The sequence below is a fragment of the Salmo salar genome, chromosome ssa09, assembly GCF_905237065.1.
Source record: "Salmo salar chromosome ssa09, Ssal_v3.1, whole genome shotgun sequence".
NCBI classification, from domain to species: Eukaryota; Metazoa; Chordata; class Actinopteri; order Salmoniformes; family Salmonidae; genus Salmo; species Salmo salar.
Window position 1 is genome coordinate 39,117,140 of NC_059450.1, and position 21,141 is coordinate 39,138,280.

At 42.7% G+C, this 21,141-nt stretch overlaps 2 protein-coding genes across 2 annotated transcripts in view; one reads left to right on the forward strand and one right to left on the reverse strand.

Annotated features, from left to right (window-relative positions):
- LOC106611328 (otoferlin) overlaps positions 1 to 1,759 on the reverse strand; it is a 57,795-nt gene extending 56,036 nt beyond the window's left edge. The window contains exon 1 of the mRNA XM_045724957.1: positions 1,755 to 1,759. Coding sequence (XP_045580913.1) covers positions 1,755 to 1,759 — 5 coding nt within the window. The remainder of the gene's footprint in view (positions 1 to 1,754) is intronic.
- LOC106611313 (ensconsin) lies at positions 1,523 to 20,558 on the forward strand. Its single transcript, XM_045724958.1, has 16 exons — positions 1,523 to 2,130; positions 4,366 to 4,488; positions 5,238 to 5,312; positions 5,979 to 6,137; positions 6,362 to 6,525; positions 9,981 to 10,083; positions 10,372 to 10,491; positions 11,486 to 11,763; positions 13,423 to 13,556; positions 13,777 to 14,801; positions 15,038 to 15,188; positions 15,636 to 15,801; positions 15,942 to 16,046; positions 16,392 to 16,445; positions 16,791 to 16,996; positions 19,388 to 20,558. The coding sequence occupies exons 1-16, from the start codon at positions 1,995 to 1,997 to the stop codon at positions 19,515 to 19,517; spliced, it is 3,129 nt and encodes a 1,042-aa protein (XP_045580914.1). The 5' UTR covers positions 1,523 to 1,994; the 3' UTR covers positions 19,518 to 20,558.
- The last annotated feature ends 583 nt before the right edge of the window (positions 20,559 to 21,141 follow it).

Consider the following 21,141-nt stretch of genomic DNA (forward strand, 5'->3'; position numbering starts at 1 on the left):
CACTCTTCACATACGCTGTTGCTACTCTCTGTTTATTATCTATACATAGCCACTTTACCCCTATCTACATGTATATATTACCTCAATTACCTCGACTAACCTGTACCCCTGCACATTGACTTGGTACTAAACCAATGTAGAGTATTGAAACATCTCCCTGGATGTAAGGAGGCTGAAAGCTAAGTTACTGTCCTAGAGGCTCAACACTAAGCTACTGTCCTATAAAACAGCAATGTGAAAACTGTTGCTTTTATGGATTTTGTCTTGTTGCTTTTTTGTGCTATGTTGCTCTGTCTACATGCTATGTCTTGCTTGTCCAATGATGCTCTGCGTGTGCTCACCGCTCATTGATTGTCTGTATTGTTATTGTAATTGTTTTTAATAACCTGCCCAGGGACTGCGGATGAAAATGGGCCGGCTTGCTAAAACCGGCACTATTACTGAAACGTTGATTAATGTGCACTGTCCCTGTAAAAAATAAAATAAACTCACTCAATAAGATGAAAGCTAAGCTACTATCCTAGAGGCTCAAAGCTAAGACATTATAGGCGAAATGCTAAGCTACTGTCCTAGAGGCTAAATGCTAAGCTACTGTCCTAGAGGCTAAATGCTAAGCAAATGTCCTAGAGGCTGGACACTAAGCTACTGTTCTAGAGGCTAAATGCTAAGCTACTGTCCTAGAGGCTAAATGCTAAGCTACTTTCCTAGAGGCTAAATGCTAAGCTACTGTCCTAGAGGCTGACTCGCTGGCTGCCAGTCATCACACTCACTATTCTTCTCTAGAATTGCTGGGTTTGAGGCTAGCCCATTACTAGCCAATAAGGAAAGACCTCCATCTAGTGGCTGATGATGTCGGTGACTCACCCAAATTAAAGTGAAGCATTGTGGGATTGCAGGGTATGAATATCCCTCCATCCCTTGTGTCAGATGCATACCGAAGTTAATGTCCATCATGTCATTCTGTTATATAGTCTACGTCCCAAATGGCACCCTATTCCCTATGTAGTGCACTATTTTTGACCAGAGCCCTACGGGTGAGCCCAGAGACCTACAGTGCACTGTATAGGGAATAGGATGCCACGAAGGCATACAGTACAGTGGTGCACCACTGTTGTCCCGGCAACCATTCACAGAACAAGGCCAGACAGATTAATTTGCCTGCCAGTGACTGTCTTTGCCTCCCTCTTTCCCTCCATCCCCTAATTCTCCAGCACTGAATATGTCTTATCCATTTAGCTGGCTCTGGTTCAGTCCCAAAAGGCAACCTATTCCCTGTAGAGTGCACTAGTGTTGATCAGAATCCTATAGGCCCTGGTCAAAAGTAGTGCACTACGTAGGGAATTGGGTGTCATTTGGGACTCAGACTGGCTGCTTGCATTCAGCAGTGTGTAGTGTGGTGGTGGGGTGGGTTGAATTAAAGTGACACAACTGCAGTACGTGCCACTCAGTAGCTAAAGAGAGCAGAGCAGCACTCCAGGGTCTGTGAGCTGTGAGAGACATTTAAAAGGGAAGTAACCGTTTCAGTAGAGCAACGAGCCACAGATAGAGAGAGGAGGATAGAGCTTCTCACCATGCTGTAGAACACCCATGTCTCCAATCTAGCTTCTAAAGGATCCTGAAAGGAATATTCTCATAGATTTAACTCAGTGTGTTATTTTGGATTATGCATATCTGTGTTTTCCCCTGCACTGGATCTGGATGCAGGATCTAGCCAGCTCAGAACTGCAGCAAGTCAGCTGGTTTTATCCATTTACCCCATATGGCTTTTTCCTCCCTTTTTCTCTTCTGTTTGTTTGAATTGCGAAGATGAGCAAGAGGCAGTCGGTCAGCTGCACAGTGAGCACAGGGGAGCAGGAGGACACACAGAACAGTACAGGCATTTTGAAATAGAAATATAAAAGGAGGAGAGGAAGAGGAGGAGGAAGAGGAGGAAGAGGAGAGTCTGTGTTGTGTGGCAGAGTTGTGGTGTGCCCTGCTCAGTGCCTAGCAGTAACATGGCTGTGATACAGAAGAAGGAACACAGGGAGACCCCCAGCAAGAAGATAGCACCCCAAGAAAACAGAAAGGGTCTTTCTACCAGAGATACTCAAGACAAGCAGAAAAAGGAGAGCAGAGCCGGGAGACAGGGAGGTGGGTAGTGTAGCGTTGATATGGCTGTTTTTTTTACTGCAGGGGGGTACAGGGTGGTGGGTAACTGTAGCTTTGCTATGGTGAGGATGATAGCTTCGCTATGGGGTGTTTACTGTGTTTATAGAATGACATGGAGGTCATTGACATGAGGTTGGTATTGTAGCTTTGCTTTGCAGTTTACTGTGTTTATATACAGGACAGGCTGTCTGAAGCAGAATCAGTCAGAATCAGCCTCTCTCATCAGTGAGGATATGTTCCATCATGTATCTAGGCCACATAATAAAAGCATTATCTTATTTTAGATTTATTCTGTAGCATTTATTCCTGACATGTACCAATGGATCAGATTATCTGATATTGCCTCATATCTGTAGATAGACATTCATCCTATTCTCTACTGCCATTTTGTTTTGTAAACAGTGAGGTAATGAAGTAGCTTATTGAATCACCCTCTATCTCTGCTGTGGTAAACATCAACACGCATCATAGACATGATTCAGTAGGATGCATTGATGCCTATTATTATACTATCCATTATTTTAACATCCATTATTATAACATCCATTATTATACTATCCATTATTATACTATCCATTATTATAACACCCATTATTATACTATCCATTATTATAACACCCATTATTATAACACCCATTATTATAACACCCATTATTACAACATCCATTGTTATAACACCCATTATTATAACACCCACTATTATAACATCCATTATTATAACACCCATTATTATAACACCCATTATTATAACATCCATTATTATAACATACATTATCATAACACCCATTATTACAACATCCATTGTTATAACACCCATTATTATAATACCTACTATTATAACATCCATTATTATAACACCCATTATTATAACACCCACTATTATAACATCCATTATTATAACACCCATTATTATAATATCCATTATTATAACACCCATTATCAAAACATCCATTATTATAATATCCATTATTATAACACCCATTATTATATCACCCATTATTATAATATCCATTATTATAATATCCATTATTATAACACCCGTTATCAAAACATCCATTATTATAATATCTATTATTATAACACTCATTATTATATCACCCATTATTATAACACCCATTATTATAACACCCATTATTATAACATCCATTATTGTAACACCCATTATAACACCCATTATTATAATATCCATTATTATAATGTCCATTACTATAACACCCTTTATCAAAATATCCATTATTATAATACCCATTATCACAACATCCATGATTATAATATCTATTATTATAACATGGAGTGTCAAGGAAGATCATTTTTGTGTGTCTCTCTCATGCACAAGAAAGATACTTTCTTATGTACGTCTCTTGCACCAACATGTTGAGAAGGCACACACTACTTATCACCGGTCTGTAATCTTAAATACTCCTTTGTACCAAATATCACTATTTATCACCCTCCTGTGAAGCATGTCTTTGTTCTTATCCTCTTCGGTCTTTATTTGTTTGTTTAAGCCATCTCCATGAGGTGAGGCGATGGCATTTGTTTATCCCTGCAAGGCACAACAGGAACAGGCACATTATAATCAAATGATCATTTGGTGTGTGCTTATATTTGTCCTGTTTCACACATGTACTAATGTGTACTATACACGTGTGAAATGGTAATGTTTTTGTTGTTGTTGCATATCCCAACTCCCCCTTAGACACCCTCAGAGAGTGGGGTCACGGCCAGGGTCAGCCATTATCAATAGCAACCCTGGAGCAATTAAGGTTAAGTGCCTTGCTCAAGGGCACATCCATAGATTTTTTCACCTTGTCGGCTCAGGGATTCGAACAAGCACAACTGGCCCAACGCTCTAACCGCTAGGCTACCTGCCGCTCTTTTATTAACAGCTAAAACCTGTCATGGTTTAAGGCCTGTATTAAGTACAACCAGTAGATTTTCTAGAAACTGGAATGATATGACCTATCTGGAATTAAACATCTTATACTAAGATTCTAAGACCTATCTTTCTAAGGTAGTGTCTCAGACTTTGCTAGCAGGTATTAACCATAATGATGCTGTTATAATGTAAAACTTGTTATGATCTGGAAGATCACCTTATAATGTCTTATTAATTAACATCTCATAATGATCCTGACTAAATCATTCATTTTGAGTCAGCCGAATGTCAGAGAGACCTGAACATGATGTTCTCTTTTATTCTTTCTTTGGTATCAGAAAAAGGCAATGAAGACATAAAGCCCAATAATTCAGAGAAGAGGAGAGCAGTCATCTGTGTCCCTGCCTCCATCAAATCAGCTGTGATCAGTAACAACACAACCAGTCCTGTAAACGCAGCAGGTCTTACACTAGTGCTCTCTCTCTCTCTCTCTCTCTCTCGATCTCTCTCTCTCTCTCAATCTCTCTCTCTCTCTCTCTCTCTCTCTCTCTCTCTCTCTTGCTCTCTCTCTCTTGCTCTCTCTCTCTCTCTCTCTCTCTCTCTCTACACTCTTAGAAAAAAATTGTTCCATAGGGGTTCCAGGTAGAACACTTTTGGGTTCCATGTAGAACCCTCTGTGGAAAGGATTCTAGATGGAACCCAATAGGGTTCTACCTGGAACCATAAAGGGTTCTTCAATGCGTTCTCCTATGGGGACAGCTGAAGAACCCTTTTAGTTTCTAGATAGCACCTTTTTGTCTAAGAGTGTTTATCTCTATCTCGCTCTCTCTGTGCCTGGGGTACTGCTTGTTCTTTGTGTGTCAGCCGTCATGAGTTCTCTTCCTCTGAAGCTCACCACTGTTATCAAAACATACATTTCATGCTGTTATTATAGGACAGTTTGAGTATAAGCTGTCATTGCATCTTCATACAAACCTTTCCAATGTTATTTATTGTCTTATCTCTTTATTGAAACGTAAAAAAATGTCCCTCAATTGTTAACCTACTGTTATTCTGTCCAGAAGAATACAATTGTGTCTATGGAGCAGCTAGCTACAGTCAACCCATCTTAAATCCCATCATCATTACTGATGTTGATCACTGATGTCACCAACCCATACTCTATGCACCGTGACGTAGAGTGAATGTCACATCTTTTCTAATATTCCAGGGCCACAGGCGCTGAAGGTTGATGACAGGCTGAGACTAGCGAAGGAGCGGAGGGAGGAGCATGAGAATCAGCTTGGTATGTGTAGCCACACATGATGACGACGGTACATCTAATACACCTATGAGACCACTCAATTATCAGTCACTTGTGTTAGTCATTCCTTTCAGGTATTTTCCTAGCCTGGTCCCAGATCATTCCTTTCAGGTATTTTCCTAGCCTGGTCCCAGATCATTCCTTTCAGGTATTTTCCTAGCCTGGTCCCAGATCATTCCTTTCAGGTATTTTCCTAGCCTGGTCCCAGATCATTCCTTTCAGGTATTTTCCTAGCCTGGTCCCAGATCATTCCTTTCAGGTATTTTCCTAGCCTGGTCCCAGATCATTCCTTTCAGGTATTTTCCTAGCCTGGTCCCAGATCATTCCTTTCAGGTATTTTCCTAGCCTGGTCCCAGATCATTCCTCTGAGGTATTTTCCTAGCCTGGTCCCAGATCATTCCTCTGAGGTATTTTCCTAGCCTGGTCCCAGATCATTCCTCTGAGGTATTTTCCAAGCCTGGTCCCAGATCATTCCTCTGAGGTATTTTCCTAGTCTGGTCCCAGATCTATTTGTGCTGTCCTTCTTCTTGCCAGCTCCCATGGTCACTGTCAAGCTAAATTAGTTTATTAGTAGTTATCTACACAGCACAAAGATCTGGTACCAGGGTAGTATTTTGGTGGCTAGTAAGTCCCACAATGTGTTTGCAGTGTCCAGAGAGCTGGGCTGGTTGGCTCGAGAGGAGCGGGCCAGGCGTCTTTATGAGCAGCAGCTGGAGGTGAGGAAGAGGAGGCTACAGGAGCAGAGAGAGAAGGAGGAGAAGCGAAGGACAGCTCTTAAGCGGAGGGAGGAGCTTAAGAAACAGCTTGGTATGTAGCCACCACCTGTGATGATGGTGGACCTCAACCTGAGGTACCCCTTGGGGGTACCTGGCCTATACCCAGGTGGTAATTCGGAAGACTCATATGAACATAGGCATAATGATTTAAAAAAATGATTTAGGGCTTTGTAACCAAAAGGAGGTTGAGAACCACTGACCAATGATTTAGTTAAATAAATCAACTAAACTAAACTCCACAAAATGTGTATGTAGTGTCCAGAGAGCTGGGCCGGTTGGCTCGAGAGGAGCGGGCCAGGCGTCTCCATGAACAGCACCTGGAGGAGAGGAAGAGGAGACTGCAGGAGCAGAGAGAGAAGGAGGAGAGGAGGCGCACTGCAGTGGAGGAGAAGAGGAGGCAGAGGATGAAGGAGGAGACAGTGAGTTGTTGGGCCTGAGGGGCCAGATGGAGCTGTAGTTCCTTCTCATTAGGTGTCTATTGTGGGCATCACTGTTGCTTTACAGCTTTTTCCAGAAAAGAAAATGCACTAGTTTAAGTTGAGGGTCGTTAGTACAGGTGGATGGATGGTTTCTGTAGGAGCAAGGACTGGATGGAGGCGGATAACTATTTAGCAGCTTTATTGATCAAGCCACATTGAACACCATCAGCCACCAGAACTAGAACTGTCTGTTAGTGATGGGTCGTTTGTCAACCAGTCGGCTCTAAGAGCCGGCTCTTTCAGGTGAATGTTGGGAGCCGGCTCACATATCAGAAGAGCCGAATCTATTTATAAAAATATTAAAAAAATTAAGATATGAATAATCAAAAGATTTAAATGAATTAAATTAACTAATTCAAAGAATGAAAAAATAATAATTATATAGGCCTAAATGCTCAAGCGCACACATTAGTTCTGACTGTCTGCTCAGACTAACAGCCTCACCTGTTGTTCCTGTCAATCAGACACGCAGTGTCAACCAAGGAACCAAAGATGCGTGAGGGAAGGCAGAGACAACTCACTCACAGTCACACACTTAGCAGCCGAGGAGAGAGGAAGGATAGCTGTGAAAACAACAGCTGGAAAATGAGTCGGAAGCACAGCAGCATTTGGATGCATTTTAATAATGTAGACAATGTTAGAGCATAGTGTAGAATTTGCCAGAACAAAATCTCATATAAAGCCGGTTCTACGCACAACCTACACCGGCATATGCGAACTGTGCACCCAACTGTGAAGCTAGCTGTAGCGGAGCTTCAAGAAACTAGCGGGCCTGCTAGTGATAGTGGTGGAGCCAGCACCTCCACACGTGGAGATGTATCCACTCAGTCAAGTAGGCCTACTCCGCGACCCACAGCAACGCAGTCTTCTATGGACCAATTTATGCCAAAGTCTGTAGCAAAACAAGGCCAAATTGATATTGCATTGGCTAAAATGATTGCCACCGATTTCCAGCCATTTTCGATCATGGAGGACAGAGGTTTAAGAAATTATAGTAAGTCTAAATCCAATGTACACAATTCCAAGCAGGAAAACTCTTTTAAAATCCCTTATTCCACAACAGTACGAGAGCACACAGGCTTCAGTGCGGGAAAGAGTCCAAAAAGCTACTGCAGTTTGCATTACCACTGACTGCTGGACATCATGGGTAACCACTTCTTACATGTCGGTTACATGTCACTTCATTGAAGCTTTTTCGATGTCTAGCTGTCTTCTGGACACACCATAGAGAACTTGGCAGAGGAACTGTTGAGAGTGGCCAGAGAATGGCAAGTAGAAGGAAAAGTGGTCTGTTGTGTTAGTGACAATGCAGCTAACATAACCAAAGCCATGAAAATGTTTTAATGGACCCATCATCCCTGTCTTGCCCACACAATCAACCTGATTGTAAGAGATGCTCTGAAGGTGATGAATCCTACTGTGGACAAAGTGAAAGCAGCTGTGGAATACTTCCACAGGAGCACAGTAGGTGCTGAAAAACTAAAGTCTACACAACGCCAGATGGGGATGCTTGAGCTGAGGCCTAAACAAGACTGCACTACAAGGTGGAATTCAACATTTTATATGTTGAAGCGGTTTCTTGAGTCAAAGGATGCCATCATCTCTACCCTGGCCATTGTCAATGCACCTGTTGATGCTCTGACCTAAGAGGAATGGGAGGTGGTGGAGGAGGTGTGCAGAGTCCTGGAACCCTTTGAGCAGGTCACTGTGGAGATCAGTGGAGAGAGGTACAGTAAGCAGTTATTACTACATCATTATTGAATCCAGTATTATATATGTATATGAGCAGTAGATGAGAATGTAGTATCAGTAGACAAAACATGAATCTGAACTAAAGTTACTGTTCTCTCTTTTCAGCTATGTCACAGCCTCAAAAATGATACTCCTGTGTAAGGGTCTGCAGCGAATCACAGCCAGCCGCCAGAGAGAAGCAAATGTAACCACAGGACATGTGACAGAGTTGATGGACACCCTATGTTCATCAATGGACAGAAAGTTCCACAGATTGGAATATAATCGCAAGCTATCAGAAACCGCTGCACTTGACCCCAGGTTTAAGAAGCGATTGATGAGGCGCTTCAAAGAATAACCTCAGCAGCAGGGAGGGATAGCCTCAACAGTCAGCTGGCTCAGGCACCAGGGCAACAGGAAGAAGAGGGATCAGATGGAGCAGAAGCACCAGAAGCAGTGCCACAAACTCAGTCTGCTGTTTGGATGCTGTTTGACGAGAGAACAACTGGGGATGCAGCACGAAGGAATCCCTCAGCAGATGCCATAATGGAGGTCCGATCCTATTTGGAGGAAGGCTCTGCAGATCCTCTTGAGCTGGTGGAAGAACAATGCCTCTGTCTACCCACAGCTTACTAAAGTCATGACAGGGAGACTCTGCATAGTGGCCACATCCGTTCCCTCTGAGAGGGTCTTCTCAAAAACGGGACAAATAATTACAGAGAGAAGAAACCGCATCAGCCCCTCGAAAGTGAGGCAGCTTGCGTTTCTGAATGCAAATCTCTCATAAAAGCAAAATATGGTCAGCATTGCTTTGTGCTGCTGGTTATAACATGGCAATAAAGAAGAGAGAGAAAAGAGGGACCAGTTTAATGTTTTAAGTGGGATGCTGCAGTTTTGCACATTATTTATTTGTCTTTGATATGGTGCAATATTCTATTATGCTGTTCAGATTGTATTTGTTTTGAGTGGTTAGATTTATATGCACTTTGTTAATATACATTAAAAAGTTATACTTTAAATGCAAATGTTTAATGGCATTCTTTTTCATAACAAACCAATGCATTTTTAAATTCATTGTGGTTAAGGTAGAGTATGATTTAATTTAATAATTTCATTAGAATTGTTTTAACACCAATCATAGTCAAACTATCGAAAACCGTTTGACTTGAAAAAATACAAAACATATATATTTTTTAAAGAGCCGTTTGGGAGCCAAAAAAGCCGGCTCTTTATGGTGAGCTGAGCCGAACGAGCCGGCTCACTGAAAAGAGCCGGAATGCCCATCACTGCTGTCTGTCACTTCCTATATCAGTAAAGCTTAAGCCCACACAATTAAAGAATTGGCCAATAGGAAAATAAATATTTAGTTACCAGGTAAAGAAATAGGTAAAAAGTTATTTCCTGTAATACAGATTCACAACATATCAGCAACGTCTATAACTGCCATATAAATAAAATTATTACTCAGGAAATAATCCATAAAAAAAGATACTGTTTTCAGCGTTTTGTGTACATATCTGAAGCTAAACGGTTTAAAGGCTCAATACGATGTAATGGATCTTGGACCAAGTTACTGAATTGCGTGTCTTGCTCGCCAAACTCATACAGTGGATGTGAGAAGAGACTACTGTATCACTGACCCTGAGGTTTGTTGTTGTCTGAAGGAGCGCTATGAGTCTGTGGTGAAGACGACCTTAGAGAAGTGCCAGAGGGCCAAACAGAGACTGAGCCAGGGCTCTCGAGGAAGGAAGACAAACAACAAGTGCGGTAAATGAATAAAGCCTGTGTTTCAAATGGCGGCCTATTTCCTATATAGTGCACTACTTTTGAGTGTCTGTTTCACTTTGTTTCATCTTCTTAACCCTTCAGCTACCGAGCTTATTCTTTCACCCTGTAACATCTTTTGACCTTAACTTTCCTCCGATTTCCTACCCTTTCTTACTTGTATTGTCTATCTCTGTCTTGTATTGTCTATCTCTGTCATGTATTTTCTATGCTATTTTTTCTCTGTCCCTGTGCGTTGTCTTTTCTCCACTGTGCTTGGCTCTGCTGTAGTTCCTCGCAGCTCTCCCCTGACTGCCTGGGAGAGGGCTCTGGTCTGTCGCCTCCTCACCCCAACATGCTCCTACCTAGCCAGGAGAAGGAGTCATAGTTGTCAGTCAAGAGAAGAGGAAGGTACTTCCAAAAGCCTGTAGAATAACAGTTATACACTGAGTGTTCAAAATATTAGGAACACCTGCTCTTTCCATGACATAGACTGACCCTTATTGATGTCACTTGTTGAATCCACTTAAATCAGTGTAGATGAAGGGGAGGAGACAGGTTAAATAAGGATTTTTAAGCCTTAAGACAATTGAGACATAGATTGTGTATGTGTGCCATTCAGAGGGTGAATGAGAAAGACAAAAGATCTAAGTGCCCTTTGAACAGGGTATGGTGGTAGGTACCAGGCGCACCGGTTTGTGTCAAGAACTGCAACACTGCTGGGTTTTTCACGCTCAACAGTTTCCTGTGTGTATCAAGAATGGTCCACCACCCAAAGGACATCCAGCCAACTTGACACAACTGTGGGAAGCATTGGAGTCAACATGGGCCAGCATGTTGGACGCTTTCAACACCATGTAGAGTCCATGCTCCTGACGAATTGAGGCTGTTCTGAGGGCGAAAAGGGGGGTGAAACTCAATATTAGGAAGGTGTTCCTAATGTTTGGTATACTCGGTGTATATAGACATGTAGAAAGACCAAATCAAAATCAAATGACATTTATTTATAAAGCCCTTCTTACATCAGCTGATATCTCAAAGTGCTGTACAGAAACCCAGCCTAAAACCCCAAACAGCAAGCAATGCAGGTGTAGAAGACCAGACCTCAATCCAAGAAAAAGGACATAGCATCAATAAAGTGTATTTGGTTAAATTAATTGATTATAGAACAATTTACGTTCCAATATGGATTTGGACAATGCTTACTTAATGACTTATTTACATGACCAGATTTCCCACAAAATGAAAAGCTCAGTATCGCTATTAGCAAGCAAATGATCTACTGACTCTATGTTTCCTCTCCTTTCCTTTTTTCAACCATTTTTGGGCACACTTACATTCTTTCACTGTATCACTTGCTAACCGTCACCCCATTGCTCCACAACAATGAAACAAACTGGTTCAGTTGTCCATGTTTGTCCCCGTTCAGCTTCATGCCACTCCATACCTGCCACTGCCACCAACTGTCATAAATCACCACACTGCTCTGGCACACCTGACCACCACCAGGTGCAGGCAGGCCTCCAGGCAAACTACCGCTCTGGCACACCTGACCACCACCAGGTGCAGGCAGGCCTCCAGGCAAACTACCGCTCTGGCACACCTGACCACCACCGGGCACAGTCAGACTTCCAGGCAAATCTCCGGGCAGACTACCGGTCTATCATCTGGGCAAACTACCAGGTAGCCACCTCCCTCAGTCCCAGCCATACACTCTTAGAAAAAAGGGTTCCAAAATGGTTCTTCAGCTGTCCCCATAGGAGAACCCTATTTGGTTCCAGGCAGAACCCTTTTGGGTTCGATGTAGAACCCTCTGTAGTAAGGGTTCTACCTGGAACCGAAAAGGGTTCTTCTAATAGTTCTCCTATGGCGACAGCCGAAGAACCCTTAAGGTTCTGGATAGAACCTTTTTTTCTAAGAGTGTACCAGCAACTGATCCATCGCCATGGCACAGGTAATATTACATCACAGCTTATATTACATCACAGGTAATATTACATCACAGGTAATATTACATCACAGGTTATATTACATCACAGGTAATATTACATCACAGGTTATATTACATCACAGGTTATATTACATCACAGGTTATATAACATCACAGGTAATATTACATCACAGGTTATATAACATCACAGGTAATACCTGCTGGAAATGTAATTGTAAACATAGAGATAGATAGTTTCATCTCTATGACTGTTAAATGTCTGGGTCGACTGGGTTGGTGGGATGGTGTTGTTATTTTGTTTCCATGTAATACACGAACTTGAGGGAAATTATTTCATTGGAGGAAGACAATAAACTATATTCTTTTCATTAATTTTCTATTCTATTCATTCATCATGTATACTGGATTATTGAACGATATTCATTGTCATACTCTAACAGAGAGGCACACATTTCTATACATTTTTGAAGATACAACATTTATTGGTTATAAGCCTAAATCACTTTGATGTCTTTCTGCAGTCCCAAAATGACCGCAATAAAATGAGCTTGTAACATGGCTCCATTCCTTTCTGTCTCATGTTACTATCATATATATGCTGCATTGTTAGGTAGATTATATTAACTGTCATCATCTACAGAAGACACACTTTTGAAAGCTAAAAGACAAATGTCCCTTTTCTGGAAGCATGTTTATTAATAATAAGCCTCAATCACTGCAGTAAAATGATCTGTTGATTTATTATGAAGTTAACAAACTGCAGTAAAATGATCTGTTGATTTATTATGAAGTTAACAAACTGCAGTAAAATGATCTGTTGACGTATTATGAAGTTAACAAACTGCTGTAAAATGATCTGTTGATTTATTATGAAGTTAACAAACTGCAGTAAAATGATCTGTTGGTTTATTATGAAGTTAACAAACTGCAATAAAATGATCTGTTGATGTATTATGAAGTTAAGAAACTGCAGTAAAATGATCTGTTGATGTATTATGAAGTTAACAAACTGCAGTACAATGATCTGTTGATGTATTATGAAGCTAACAAACTGCAGTAAAATGATCTGTTGGTTTATTATGAAGTTAACAAACTGCAGTAAAATGATCTGTTGATGTATTATGAAGTTAACAAACTGCAGTAAAATGATCTGTTGATGTATTATGAAGTTAACAAACTGCAGTACAATGATCTGTTGATTTATTATGAAGCTAACAAACTGCAGTAAAATGATCTGTTGATTTATTATGAAGCTAACAAACTGCAGTAAAATGATCTGTTGATTTATTATGAAGCAAACAAACTGCAGTAAAATGATCTGTTGATTTATTATGAAGTTAACAGACTGCAGTAAGACGGTCTTGTAACATGTCTGTTGATTTATTATGCAGTTAAAAGCAGCACAGCAGAAGGAGAGTGAGAGGACGTTCAGGAGGAATAGACAGCAGCCTCACATACCCAATGTTCCCGTGAAAGTGTTACCCACAAATCCACAGAGCAGAGATTCAGTGCCCTCTCCAGAACGGTATGTGATTGTCCGTCTGCTACTATGTCTGGATGTTGTATCACACAAACTACTTATCATGTACCTCTTTTCTTTCATACAGTGAGAGCACTCTGTTGAGGAATTGTTGTGTATAATTTAACCAACGTCTTTTGTAGAATACGTCTAACCTGTCCAGTAAATTGATGTTTTTTGCTTATTTATCTCAACAAAAGTATTCTCCTCTTCTTCTTTTTTTCAGTAAATCTGTGATCAGACACAAACCTGTGATCAGACAGCCTCCATCACAGCACCTTGGGCTGGAACTGTACCCTGTTCCGGAGGAGGATGGTCCTCCAGTCTCCAACCAAACCCTCTCCCCTGGGAACTCACGGCCCAGCCAGACCATCTCTCCTTGGGCTCCAGTCTCCAACCAAACCCTCTCCCCTGCGAACTCACGGCCCAGCCAGACCATCTCTCCTTGGGCTCCAGTCTCCAACCAAACCCTCTCCCCTGGGAACTCACGGCCCAGCCAGAGCATCTCTCCTTGGGCTCCAGTCTCCAACCAAACCCTCTCCCCTGGGAACTCACGGCCCAGCCAGACCATCTCTCCTTGGGCTCCAGTCTCCAACCAAACCCTCTCCCCTGCGAACTCACGGCCCAGCCAGACCATCTCTCCTTGGGCTCCAGTCTCCAACCAAACCCTCTCCCCTGGGAACTCACGGCCCAGCCAGAGCATCTCTCCTTGGGCTCCAGTCTCCAACCAAACCCTCTCCCCTGGGCACTCACGGCCCAGCCAGAGCATCTCTCCTTGGGCTCCAGTCCCCAACCAAACCCTCTCCCCTGGGAACTCACGGCCCAGCCAGACCATCTCTCCTTGGGCTCCAGTCTCCAACCAAACCCTCTCCCCTGGGAACTCACGTCCCAGCCAGACCATCTCTCCTTGGGCTCCAGTCTCTAACCAAACCCTCTCCCCTGGGAACTCACGGCCCAGCCAGACCATCTCTCCTTGGGCTCCAGTCTCCAACCAAACCCTCTCCCCTGGGAACTCACGGCCCAGCCAGACCATCTCTCCTTGGGCTCCAGTCTCCAACCAAACCCTCTCCCCTGGGAACTCACGGCCCAGCCAGACCATATCTCCTTGGGCTCCAGTCCCCAATCACACCCTCTCCCCCGGGAACTCACAACCAATCAGGATCTCAGCAGCAGCATGGGACCAGGTCCAACCATTCCTAGGCCCAGCAGAACCTCAGACAGTCCCCACACCAAGAACTGAGGGCGATACAGGTGAGAGTGAGCATCTAAAAATGCAAGGTACTGCACCATCAACTACTATTTATTTCTAGAATTCCCTAGATACATGTCAGATATTGTAATGTACAGTGTAGGGTTGTGGTCAATTCCATTTTACTTCAGTCAATGCAGGATGTCCAGTTCTACTCATTGAAAAACAATCAGGAAATTTGGTTCAATGTACCTTTGGACTCTTATGAGTGACTCTTATGACATGTCCACCTCCTCAGGCCCCCTTCCTGGAGCCCCCTCCTGCCCCAGGCTGTCTGCTGGCACCATGGATCCAGAGGAGGCCTCATGTCTTCTGGCCGAGAAGAGAAGAGAGGCCCGTCTGAAGAGAGAGAGAGAGGAGGAATGCCTGAGCAGGGAGGAGGTAGAGAGGTATGGACGGAGTGCCACCTTACATCTTCCCATCTCTCTTCTACTGACTCCACATTCATCTTCCGAGTAGGGAAAAAAGTAATCTTTTCATCCTAAAAGACAAAAATCTGGTTGTGAATAAAAAAATGACGACTGACCTTGGGAGGTAGTCTAAAGCAGGGTTCCAATGATCGGTCCTGGGCCCTAGGTGCATGTTTTGGTTTTTGTCCTAGCATTACACAGCTGTTTCAAATAACCAACTCATCAGCAAACTTTGATTATCTGAATCAGCTGTGTAGTGCTAGGGTAAAAACCAAAACGTGCACCCAGGGGGGACCCTGGGACCGTGTTTGGGAAAACCTGGTCTAAGGGAGCATTTCACATGTTCAGAGGATAGATTCATTTGTATGGTGATGTGCTGTGCTGTTATGCACATGTTACGTAATGTCATGTCATGTGGCATCACAGGAGAGGCAGAGAGGAGCTGGAGCGCAGGAGGGCAGAGGAGCGAGCACGGGTCGAGGCTGAGGCCCAGTGGCTGGTAGAGGAGAGGAGGGAGGAAGAGGAGCAGAGACATGCAGAGGAGGAGAGAGCCATCCGGGCCACACAGGAAGCTGCTCTCCTCCAGAAACAGGTGAGGGATGTGGTCTATTAATACAATTTTAGTAGAAGCCCAACTTCGTCCATTTATGTACGGTATATAAAGTTTATATCAGTGTTAATAATGCAGCATCTTGTTCCGTAATGGCTTTGGTTCTCTGTGTCCTGTCCCAGAGAGAGGAGGAGGAGGCCCAGGCCAGGGACAAGGCAGAGCAGCAGAGGCTGCAGAGAGAGAAGCACTTCCAGAAGGAGGAGGAACAACGGCAGGAGAGGAAAAAGGTGACAATGGAGGGAAGATGTGAACTCTAGGCAGTTACGATAAACACCAGGGCCGTTATGTGCCATATTCTTATCATTGTGAAATTCTTCATAGGATACTCTAGGGGATCCAGATAGTGTAAAATTGACTACAAGAGAGCACCCAGGATCTTTATATATTGGCGCTCAACTTCAATACATGGGGTGGAGGGATGTTAGGGGTAATTGTCATTGTGTTTCACAAAAAAAAACATTATTTTTATAAGGGGAAAATGTTATGTTATTAAACATTAGTTTTGATAAGGGTGTTATGAAAGTCTAAATGAAAGCTTTCAAGACTTTTCACAGGCCTCTTCTTGTTTTCAGCGACTGGAGTTGATCATGAGGAGGACTAGGAAGACCTCAACTGAAGATAAAAAAGTAAGTACACCAGCCTAGTTCAGAGGAACACTACATTGCCCTGAAGCACTCAGGTTTTCTGCCACAAGCACCGAAGTTCACTTTTATTTTCGTAAGAGGTTAATTACCACCGTTTTTAAAAAACAAACTTGTCCTTGACCAAACTGCTAAAGTTGCTTTCATGATGTGATTGCTTTCATGCAGAAATCCATCTCAAAGGTACAGTGGCTTTAGCTTAAAACTAAACAAAAAGTACTTGTACTTTCCTGCCCCAGATACCATCCTTGTTAACCATATTTTACTTTTAAAAAACAAACAGAACTTGCCCTTGCCTTGAAAAAAATCGACATGATTGTTTTCATGCAGAAGCCTGTCCTGAATGGGAAGTCAAACAGGAACTCCTCTCCAGGGGAAGCCCAACCAAAAAAGAACACTGAGCCTGTGAAGAACGGCAACGGCACATTAGAAGAGGTCATCAACCTAGGGGTCGGGACGGGGACCAAGCCGTCCAATCTAGGTCTGAGTGGCGTGGAAGACAACATGGTTCCTGTCGTGGCCTTCAAGGAACGCAGGTATATACACTACCGTTCAAAAGTTTGGGGTCACTTAGAAATGTCCTTGTTTTTGTAAGAAAAGCAATTCTTTTTGACCATTAAAATAACTTCAAACCTGCAAAACACCAGTCTCAACGTCAACAGTGAAGAGGTGACTCCGGGATGCTGGCCTACTAGGCAGATTTGCAAAGAAAAAGCCATATCTCAGACTGGCCAATAAAAAGAAAAGATTAAGATTGGCAAAAGAACACAGACACTGGACAGAAGCACTCAGGAAAATTCCAGAAAATGTCATGGCTTTAGAAGCTTCTGATAGGCTAATTTACATCATTTGAGTCAATTGGAGGTGTACCTGTGGATGTATTTCAATGTATGTATTTCAATTTTTACTAGGATTAAATGTCAGGAATTGTGAAAAACTGAGTTTAAATGTATTTGGCTAAGGTGTATGTAAACGTTCGACTTCAACTGTATGTATATATATACACTGCTCAAAAAAATAAAGGGAACACTAAAATAACACATCCTAGATCTGAATGAAAGAAATAATCTTATTAAATACTTTTTTCTTTACATAGTTGAATGTGCTGACAACAAAATCACACAAAAATAATCAATGGAAATCCAATTTATCAACCCATGGAGGTCTGGATTTGGAGTCACACTCAAAATTAAAGTGGAAAACCACACTAAAGGCTGATCCAACTTTGATGTAATGTCCTTAAAACAAGTCAAAATGAGGCTCAGTAGTGTGTGTGGCCTCCACGTGCCTGTATGACCTCCCTACAACGCCTGGGCATGCTCCTGATGAGGTGGCGGATGGTCTCCTGAGGGATCTCCTCCCAGACCTGGACTAAAGCATCCGCCAACTCCTGGACAGTCTGTGGTGCAACGTGGCGTTGGTGGATGGAGCGAGACATGATGTCCAAGATGTGCTCAATTGGATTCAGGTCTGGGGAACAGGCGGGCCAGTCCATAGCATCAATGCCTTCCTCTTGCAGGAACTGCTGACACACTCCAGCCACATGAGGTCTAGCATTGTCTTGCATTAGGAGGAACCCAGGGGTCTGAGGATCTCATCTCGGTACCTAATGGCAGTCAGGCTACCTCTGGTGAGCACATGGAGGGCTGTGCGGCCCCCCAAAGAAATGCCTCCCCACACCATGACTGACCCACCGCCAAACCGGTCATGCTGGAAGATGTTGCAGGCAGCAGAACGTTCTCCATGGCGTCTCCAGACTCTGTCACGTGCTCAGTGTGAATCTGCTTTCATCTGTGAAGAGCACAGGGCGCCAGTGGCGAATTTGCCAATCTTGGTGTTCTCTGGCAAATGCCAAACGTCCTGCACGGTGTTGGGCTGTAAGCACAACCCCCACCTGTGGACGTCGGGCCCTCATACCACCCTCTTGGAGTCTGTTTCTGACCGTTTGAGCAGACACATGCACATTTGTGGCCTGCTGGAGGTCATTTTGCAGGGCTCTGGAGTGCTCCTCCTGCTCCTCCTTGCACAAAGGCGGAGGTAGCGGTCCTGCTGCTGGGTTATTGCCCTCCTACGGCCTCCTCCACGTCTCCTGATGTACTGGCCTGTCTCCTGGTAGCACCTCCATGCTCTGGACACTACGCTGACAGACACAGCAAACCTTCTTGCCACAGCTCGCATTGATGTGCCATCCTGGATGAGCTGCACTACCTGAGCCACTTGTGTGGGTTGTAGACTCCGTCTCATGCTACCACTAGAGGGAACGCACCGCCAGCATTCAAAAGTGACCAAAACATCAGCCAGGAAGCATAGGAACTGAGAAGTGGTCTGTGGTCACCACCTGCAGAACCACTCCTTTATTGGGGGTGTCTTGCTTATTGCCTATAATTTCGACCTGTTGTCTATTCCATTTGCACAACAGCATGTGAAATTTATTGTCAATCAGTGTTGCTTCCTAAGTGGACAGTTTGATTTCACAGAAGTGTGATTGACTTGGAGTTACATTGTGTTGTTCAAGTGTTCCCTTTATTTTTTTGAGCAGTGTATATATATATATATAACCCTAACCCTATATATATATTTTTTTAAATGTAACTTTATTTATTTAACTAGGCAAGTCAGTTAAGAACTAATTCTTATTTTCAATGACAGCCTAGGAACAGTGGGTTAACTGCCTTGTTCAGGGGCAGAACAACAGATTTTTACCTTGTCAGCTGAGGGATTCGATCCAGCAACCTTTCGGTTACTGGCCCAACACTAACCACTAGGCTACCTGCCGCCCCTACACAGTATATTTATGTCTGTTTGATCATGTCTTGTGATGTATGTTCTGTGATATAATATATCATGTTATCTGAAGTGATGTATTGTATGTTGCCAGGTAAATTGTCTTATGGAACATTAATGTATTAATTAATTTGTTCATTCAGGTCCCTGCTAACTCTGACCGGCATGGAGGAGATCCAGTCCCATCAGAGGGCAGGTGAGAGCTCATCGCCACATCCTCCGTCAGCTCATCTATACTCTCTATGCTATGTAGATATTACACTAGAGTCTTGAACACTAGAGCCCCCCCACCCCCAAAAAGTCCAAGATTTCTACCGCCAAGAGGTTATGGGCTCTCAATATTCAATGCATGATTCGAACCCGGAAGCAGATGACATAGTTAAGGTCTCTCAATCATTTCCTTGTATGTGTCTCTAAGTCTAAGATAAATATGTGAATCAGCTGATTTTATGTTATTAACCCATTTCTATCACATACTCGTTAGAAGTTATCTGAGTATCGTACAGATCAGAGAGGGGAGACAACCCATCCACGAATCTTTCCACAGCATTTTTTCCTTTTTTTTGACAAAGAGAGGAATAACTGCAGCCTTTTTCCTGCCCTGCACTTTTAGAGAGAGTATGTGATGAGAAACAAACATTTCTCTGGAGGACTTTCCGATCTCACCACCATTTGGTCACACTTCTCTTTAATCCAAAATGGCACGAGCTGCATTTGTCATCATCTACAACACTAGATAGGGGAGCTTGTTTGTCATTGCAACAACTCTGAACAATGTTTTATCTAGTCTGTAAATGAGGGTCCATGCCTCATAGCTGCAGATTTAAACTGATTAAATGAGTAGTTTGATATGATGGGCGTTAGATACACAATTTATTAATACAAATATGTATTCTGTCTATACATTTTTAACTATTGGTACTGAATGTCTCCCAATCATGACTGATGCTTTTAGCCATGTGCTTTAGCTTTTCCTAACTATGCTGCTATTTGAGCACTTTGCCTTCCAGTTAGTAGGATAGTGGTGTGCTAGTTTCAGAGCAAAAGCTTTTGTTTTGAGTTCAAATAAAAGGCCACTTTCTGACTATAATCTAATAAGATTTTTCAAAGCTGCTATGGAACTTGTGTGGTTTGTCATTTTAGAGAGCTATACTCAGTTAAGGGTTGACCACTTCCAAAGTATTTTGGCAGTTCCTTACATGGAAATTGTGCAATCATTTTAGAAAACAAATTATAAAGAGTCTGAAGTATAAAATGTAAGTCTGTCTTTTAAAGTGTAAAAACAAATAAAGCAATGCACTGATAAAACTGTGATCTGGTATGAGTAGGTTGTCACTTGTTTCATACACCACTCCTGTCCACGTACAGTGCAAGCAGAAAATATTCAGACACCTTCATTTTTTCAAAATTTTGTTACGTTACAGCCTTATTCTAAAATGGATTAAATTACATATTTTTTCTCATCAATCTACACACAATACCCAATAATGACAAAGCGAAAACAGGTTTGTATACATCTTTCTACATGTATTACAAATAAAAAAAAACATACCTTATTTACATAAGTATTCAGACCCTTTGCTATGAGACTCAAAATTGAACTCAGGTGTATGGCTGTTTACATTGATCATCCTTGAGATGTTTCTACAACTTCATTATAGTCCACCTGTGGTAAATCCAATTGATTGGACATGATTTGGAAAGGCACACCCCTGTCTATATAAGGTTCCACAGTTGACAGTGAATGTCAGAGGAAAAACCAAGCCATGAGACTGAAGGAGAGCTGTGTCGAGGCACAGATCTGGGGAAGGGTACCAAAAAAATTTCTGCAACATTGAAGGTCCCCAGGATCACAGTGGTCTCAATCAGTCTTAAATGGAAGAAGTTTTGAACCACC